Source organism: Opisthorchis viverrini (assembly GCF_000715545.1).
Source record: "Opisthorchis viverrini unplaced genomic scaffold opera_v5_64, whole genome shotgun sequence".
In the NCBI taxonomy this organism is placed as follows: domain Eukaryota; kingdom Metazoa; phylum Platyhelminthes; class Trematoda; order Opisthorchiida; family Opisthorchiidae; genus Opisthorchis; species Opisthorchis viverrini.
In genome coordinates, this window is record NW_008751720.1 from 784,292 (window position 1) to 792,327 (window position 8,036).

At 44.9% G+C, this 8,036-nt stretch overlaps 1 protein-coding gene across 1 annotated transcript in view; it reads left to right on the plus strand.

Annotated features, from left to right (window-relative positions):
• T265_04089 (hypothetical protein) overlaps positions 1 to 8,036 on the plus strand; it is a gene marked incomplete at both ends in the record, with an annotated part of 56,798 nt that overhangs the window by 24,400 nt on the left and 24,362 nt on the right. Inside the window, 3 exons of the mRNA XM_009168735.1 lie at positions 2,178 to 2,427; positions 4,942 to 5,147; positions 5,552 to 5,786. Of these exons, the coding sequence (XP_009166999.1) occupies positions 2,178 to 2,427; positions 4,942 to 5,147; positions 5,552 to 5,786 (691 nt within the window). The remainder of the gene's footprint in view (positions 1 to 2,177; positions 2,428 to 4,941; positions 5,148 to 5,551; positions 5,787 to 8,036) is intronic.

The following is an 8,036-nucleotide window of genomic DNA, read 5'->3' on the forward strand; positions in this document are numbered from 1 at the left end:
CTCAAATAACGTGAAAAACGTCTGTACATTTCTCTGATGATTGTCGGATAAAGGTTCGTGTAGTGTTTGAAACTACCAACGTGCGTGACTGAACGTTTTTAGCGATGAAATGTACGGGGTGTTTTCTTTACTGCACTCAGTTGTGTGGTGATCATTTGGAAGCGTTTCTCATGATCAGGACTATTGGATTGGTTGCATCATTAAATCACACGTTGAAATGTTAGCTAAGATCAAAATCACATGAAGGTAACCAAGTGACATGGAGTCGGATAAGGGAAGGTGGTGAAGGCTGACATGCGATAAGGGTGTGTGCAAGGAAAGTTTGATCAGCAAGTTAAATCAGAGGGGAATTGGGGGGCCAAATAGCATACATAATGGGTGGAGTCGGAAGACACGATAGGAAATGAGGAGAACGTGGAGGGGAAGATTCAAGTTCAATCCTCCACCAAGGTAGAAAGACATTTTTGAGGCAGTGTGGCCACCCTAACTGGAGTCGATTTAGTTGCTCATCTATTCACATCTGTGTGTTGTGGGGACATTTCATCTTTGGAAGCCAATTTTCAAGCAGTTGAGTAATTGCAAACGTGCCTCTGCTAGCACACGGAAGTTTGTTTAGATCCAAGATGGCCCACTGGTTAAGGCACGAACTTGTTGACTCGGAGGTCGGCGTTGGATTTTGGGGGCGAGATGGTTCAATTGATTAGAGCACGGATTTACTAACCGGAAGGTCCTTGGTTCGAACCCTACCTATACCTCTCGACTTCCCCTGTCTAGGCTTGGGCAACCTGGCAGTATCCCAGCCCTCGTGCTTCCCTCGGGTAGCGTGACAGTTATGCACCGGAATGGTGTTACAGCTGAGAGGGGTCGGTGTTTGAACCCAACCTCTTTATCTAGAAGTCTCTTGCCTAGGACCAAGCAACCTGATGGTATCTTAACCCTCGTGCTTCCATCGAGTGGCGTGGCAGGCATGTACCGAAAGGATGTTACAACTGAACAGTTATGTCTTATCGTATCATCTGACTGCACAAAGTTCTTGTTCGATAAAAATTGATAAAAGTTACGGAAGTCACTCTCTCTCTCTCTGTGCTTTCGCGTTAACGCCACTGCATCTCAGCTGGAATATTGTAACAGAATTTGAGGCAGCAGTTTGGAAACTACCTTTCAAGTTGCTGACGGCGTTCCTAAATTACTTCACAAACATTGAAACTCTGCAACGTCATCTCTAAGTTAACTGAAAAGCCTGCGGCTCCAAACTGGCAGTTGTTGCTTAAATAAAATCGGTCCTCGTTTCAGAGGGGTTCGGTAAACAGTCGGTGGATTTATTGTTTACCAAACCCCTCTGAAACGATGACTTCCCAATCGGTCCCAAACATTTCCCAGTTGATTAAAATCGGTCCTCTTCAGAATCCTTTTGTTACTGTAACGACCTCTGTTCTGGTTCGACTAGTCCAAACAGATAGTCATGTTTGATCAAACGTGCAGAATGTGACAAAAGTGACCTCGGTTCATAGTTTCCCATGCGCCGTTTGAGTGGCTTATCGTTGAGGAATAGTATTTTCTTTGTGACAACATTCGCTGTAATAGTCCTGTCTTCAACACCGGAAGTAAACTAACCCACGGCTACTCCAAAATCCAAAATTTAGTTTCCTGGCCGAATCGGGTTACATTTTCACCAAACAGTACAGAAGATGGAAAACTGTACTTATGCCGTTTTGATCGTTGTCTATTCTGTCAAGGATGAATGCGCCTGAATTTAGCATTCTGACGTAAAACTCTCGGATGGCCGCATTGTTCGGAAACACTCGTCGCTGAATGAGAAAGACGGCGTATTTTTTGGGATAACTTGTACTCTAAAGCACGGCGGAACAATTTGGAGTGGAAATCATGGGTCATTTCGCAAAAAAATAATCGTTCAGCTGTAACGCCCTAGCTGCCATGCCACCCGGAGGAAGCAAGAGGGCTGGGATACTTCCAGGTTGCCCAAGCCCAGACACGGGAAGTTGAGAGGCAGAGGTCGGGTTCGAACCACGGACCTTCCAGTCAGTAAATTCGCGCCCCAACTGGGTAGTACCTGGCACTGGTTATCTTATCATACGGAGGTTGTACAGTGTGGATGGGACCACCCACAATCACTGCCTACCCAGCATTTCACTTTTGTTTCTCTCTTTTTTCAACAGACACTGCGCATCAACGGAGAAGTGTTCTTTCCAGGCTCCCCGCAGGGACATCGAAAGCTCATCAGCGATTTCCCGTACCTAAAGGATGCAAAAATCCATCCACTGGATATTCAAGGTCCACGAATTCAATATCATGCTAGCAACCTGGTGTTCACTCCCGGGAGCCCGTTCGGATCCACTCATACGGTGACGATTGAGGGTGCAAATGAGTTTGGTTACGCCAGGGTATCCACGCTGATCAATGTATTACGTAGGTTAACGGATCGACCAGCTGCTTCTACGGTGCCGTGCCTGTGTGGCCGTTCCACTCCCTGTTCTTCCTAGTTTCATTTATCCTCATTTGCATTTTATCATGCTTTTGGTGTTAGCTTCGGAAGTAGACACACACACACTATCACTTTCCCGGCCGGATCACAGAGGTCCGCTCAAGAGAGATAACGGAGAATTGTGGTCTATGACCGGTTGTGGCTGGTGTGGAATTCCATTGTTTTGACGGGAGGAGAGTTACTGTATATAGGGTAGGGTCTACTTCCTATCTGTTCCGTGGATTCAGCCATTTGCTTTGTTTGAGACATCGAATGTGTTCTTCTAGTCAATGTGAAACACCATCAAGACCACTCTTATTTTCCGATCATCTCCGTCCCCACTTAACTTGCTCTGTGTATTCAATTTTTAAACAAACTGGATTTGTGGTCATTTTTTATTGTGACCCAACGAAACTCACAAAAGACTGTCTTGTGTTCTCTGAGGGCACGAGTCTCACTTTGAAGGCCTAAATAAACGGTAAAAGGGAGGTAGTTAAGTTATTCCGGCTGGGTAAACTAAGAAACGTGGTTAGTTGGCCAAGACATGATCAGTGCTTTCAGGTGCCGTTTCTGATGACAAACTTGGTTCGTTTAGTCAGATGGCCATCGCCTCTGCTGTTGAGATTGCGTTCCATGTAGCGACTTTGGAGCGATCTGGTAGCTCTCTATGCACCACGCCTCAGCCGGATTGACTTGGTGATTGTATTGATCAGGTGAACTGCAATCGCGCTTGTCACGAATTTCGCTCCACTGCGTGAGTGCTCTGCAACTCTTCGATCGGAGCGCCGTGGACTGGTACTTTATTTTTGATGTCTTTGGTAGCAACGAATCACTAGTGAAATGGATCCTTAATCGGGCGGCTTTGAGCATTACTCTGAATGAAATCATCAGTTATCACTTCTGAATGGTAGCCTAGGGTAGATGAACAGCTTCGGAACTGACAGACTTCTGTCTTGAGTCGTATATGGCTGTCTGAAATATTTTATCACGGGAGTCTCCAAGTATCTGTTTCCCGTCAAATTCAGTTCTACATTTAGTGCGTCTTATGCTCCCTATTTGTCAAGCACTTGACAAGACTTCTCTTGTGTTCGGTGTCCACAAAGCTGTGGAATTGAGTAGGCTGATCAGCTCGGGTTGATTTTCAGTATATCCATCACTAAAGCGTCCCTTCTCGTTGCTGGGCTAATGTAGCATCGAGAATCGGAAAACCGCTGCTAGTCCCGACGCTCTGGAGTGCAGAGTGTGCCAAATCTAATGTCTTCACAATCGCCTCGGTTGTAAAAATGTCGTCGACATGGCGTACGATGGGAGGATAGACCTATTTGTTGTTCTATTTGTGGTATAATCTTTGCCCTTGCCTCGTTCTAAGCACTCGTTTGGATCTCTTTATTCCTTATCACACCTTTTTTCTCAGTAAGGATAGACCTGTTTGTTGTTCTATTCGTGATATAATCTTTGCACTTGCCTTGTTCTAAGCACTCGGTTGAATCTGTTTATTCCTTATCACACCTTTTTTCTCAGTTGTTCTCATGAATCTGTTCACCGGACAGTATCTTAGCTATCTGTCAACAGAATCGGTTCTGTCGCCCCAACAGGGCGATTTCTGTCCCATTTGGTTGTCAATAACGTTGTTAGAACCATACATTAGTGCTCTTAAGACTAAGATGTTCAGAGCTCAACTACCGACAATCGGAAGTGGTGCTCCAAGATGCAGGGATCAAGATTCTTTTGTTTTTTGAAGCACAGCACTTCACCCACATGTCTCGTGGTTGGAACCCGAACTATTAGAAGTGGCATCTAAGCACCGTTCTAATCAGCACTTCCTGAGGTCATCTTTAAAAATTGAATATCTCTTCAGGGTTAGGCCTCGTAGTAAACACAACTTTCCAGGAACGTATCAATGAAAAACGGCTTTGAGATGCATGTTTCTGTTGGGTCTTTGTGCTTGAGGGCGGGATAAGCCGCGTACAAAACAACCAGGAACTAGGCAGGGCGGGGTAAGCCGCGTATAAAACAACGAGGAACTAGGCTAATGCATAGAATTGGGCAGCGGAGAGCTTCCTGTTTTCGATGTTCCGTCTTATTTAACACAGGTCAGTTTCGTCAAATTTGTTCGACAAAGCAACTGATGGCGGAAACGCTTTATTTTTTTCTCCCAGTCGTTCCAGTTTTATTTACGGTAAGTTGGTAGCATAACGCAGTAATGCATTTTCCATCGTACGAGTTGGTCATTCGAGTAATTATTGTAAGAATGTGGCCAAAAACATACTGTGATCCTAAACTGGATGTGATTCCGGCCAGCTCTGGGGGTACGCACTCTTCGGGGGAACGCTGTGCGGGCCAACTGGTAGATTTGTATCTCCCACCTTCAGCATATTGTCTCCAATTTCCAACCACAGTCTGAAAATGGGTTTCATTGATTGATTTTTTTCATTTTCTCTCTTTCTCTCCCTTTCCAGCTCGCCCTACGTTCCTCAAGTTACCTGCCGACTGTGCCCCCCGATGCCTTAGCAGCGAAGAGCATACGTTCAACTGTGAGGTCGACCTGCGTCCGTACGCAATGGCGCACATTATCCAATCGTGGGACTGGAATGGCACGGATATTTCAGTGCTTCGTGGACAAGGTGATGCAAGGGCCGATTATTTCCAAACTGAAGGTATCACGGTACGTTGTTTGATACATGTGACGTATTTATGTCATTGAAGTTTCCCCTTAGCATCGTCCGTTGTTTATAGTAGTCTTTTGCACGTCAGGAGTTGGTAAACCTGTCGCATCTGAACTGACCAAAACCCGATGTGAACTCCTCCTCGGGAGGGATCCTCTTCACCCTTCTGAATTCAGCGAAAAGTGCGATGACTTTGGCCAAGCTGAGCTGACGAATGAGGTAGCGCTTCTAAAAGTGTAATACCGCTCAACCACTAGGGTTACCTTACGACCCTTTGTTTCCCTTCTTTATATTCCCTATCTGTGGGGCAATTTTTAATCCGCGTACGAAAAACTGCACAACTTTGATTTCCGCATTTTCAACGAGTTTGTTTTTTCCCCACCCTCTGCTACGATCAAATTAGCTGCGACTGCTCCCAGTGCGTGACGCCTCGCGCGTCTCACTGTTCGCCAATTCGCATGTGACCTGTCGTATTCGAATCTACTACAAGGCTGTGCAGGCCGCATTGGGTAATTCGGAAAACGCGGAGCGCGTATTGCAGGACTCCAGATGGATCGTGTATGATTCCAGGACTGACTCAGAGACACGGGGTCTCTCGTCCAAGGTGGATCTGCAACTGGACAGCACCCGGTCCACAGGTACATCACTCGAAGTTGTGATTCGCTTTTTTTATCGTTATTTTACCTATAATAATACAATACCTCTCAAGTTTAATGAAGTCTCACTGTTGCCGCTTTAAGAGCAGATGAACCAGTCCAAGTCCAGCAAATTGGCAGCGTGACCTTTCAAACCAAAAGTATACCTTTGAAAAAAATATGTAGTGCCTTGATGTCACAACACCACCGGTAGTTATGCTGTAGAAAGAAACAGGGTGAATGCCGCCAGTTTTGTTTAACCGGATTACTCAATTGTTATCAAGACGTTCCTCTCTTCATAAAGGAAACTACTCACAAGGTTACTGGAAACTATTCGACAGCCCACGACCGGTTTCGCCCTTCCACTTGGGGCTCACCAGGTAGGCGCAGCGCATTCCCTGAGTTTCCGTCAACTTTATGATCTACTTGAACCCAAATTGCACTGTTTCCGAAAAATACACTCATTTGCAAATCAACTGTGTCTCCCATGAAAACCAAATGGACTTGCAAATGAGTGTATTTCTCGAAAATTATTGCAGCTCATTCGGTCACCGTCCATTTCGGCTGTTCCATGAAATATTCCACTGAATTTTGGATAATTTGACGAAATTGAGTGTTTGTCCGTTCGAAAAACAGTATTGTGTTCGTACGCTGAGACACTAAGTAGGTTTTCATGCTCAAATATTCTAGCGACTGAAACATGAGGCGTCCTGGTGCAGCACATTCAGTTGCCTGAGAACGTCATAAACGAGAGATTCAGCTGGGTTCCAGGTGAGTCTCTGGAAAGAACCAAATTAGTTTGCAGATGAGTGTGTACTCTCAGTTCTCGTTCACTCGACTTGTGTTTATTCTCATGTCCCGAAAAATAGAGAAACAGTAGTGAGTATGCATCAGTTTATTTAATCACCTCATTAGAACAGTGAACATCACGGAATGGTTGACATTTTATTCCAAATCCAACCACGTTTTGGCGTCACGCGGACCAGAATTGAGGGAATGCATGTACCGTTGTCAAGACAAACCATACTGAGCGTACCAAACACAGATGGTTTGTGTGAGTAGTTTCTCACGAATCCAGCTCCACTGTCGCCCTGAAATTATGAGTGAAAGGGCATTTCAAGCACATAAGTTTACACTACATCACCCAACACCAAGCTTGGTACTTCGTTCGCTTGTTCGCTATCCACCACGAATGCCGTTACTTCACTTGCTAAATGTGACAAAATAAGCGGAGCAAACAATATAGAATTCTAGTGACCGAATCATTCCTCTAAGCTTCAGTTTTCTCATTGGCAGCTGCAGTCATCTGACCGTCTTTCCTTCTTGTTGTCTATTCATTTGGCCATCAAAACTTGTCTTATAACGACGGATGTGAAACTCTATGCACTGGTGAAAATTCAAGTCAAAATCTTTTGTAATGCCTGTGGCGTTTTACAGGTGTGCTAATACTCTGACGAAAAAGCACCGAAATTCGAAGGAAAATGTTCCATCCCATCGATGAATCTCCACATTAGGAAGATCTGTACGGTGTCGTTGTAGTTTACGCCTTCAGTTTCCTCCATTTAAGGCGAAATCGATCTGCAATTTTGCAATGCAGCTTAAAAGTGTATTTCCGAAAACGTTCCTCTCTTGTTTCATCATGCGAAAACTAGTGGTATTCGAGTCTAAAAAAAGGATACTCATAGTGCTCAAATGTGAACTCGTCTAGCTGTTGGGACTTGATGGTTCAGGTGCGTCCAGTATCTGGGCTTGGAATCACAGCGTCGCCGAGGATACGCACTACTGATGAGCTCAATGAAAAGTGACACTTTTTGTTATGGGCTAATCAGAATTGCTTCACCAGCGGGGCTGTTCGGAGAAGAGTGTCATAACTTCCACATGTCCTGAGGTTGTTCACATTCATTTCTACTTTTGCGCTGACGATCGGCTTTCATCAACTGTTTTTCAGGTGACACATATTTTCGTATTTCTGCATGACCGCGGCTCATTTTCCCACGATTGATCACAAGCCCCGTGTTTTATTTACCATCATTTCATTAATGTTGCGGGTTGGAAAATGGGTTTTCTAGTTCATAACTCTCAAGCTCGAACCCGAGAATTCCGGTGTATTCTTTGTTAGGGACTGTTATTATAACGCACCAAGCTGATATTTCCCTCATCACCTCATGTCAAACAAAAGGACCGGAATTCCGCTGTAGCCCTACTTTACAGTAAATGAAAAAGATGGCTCATTAATTCACTCGCAAAAACGTC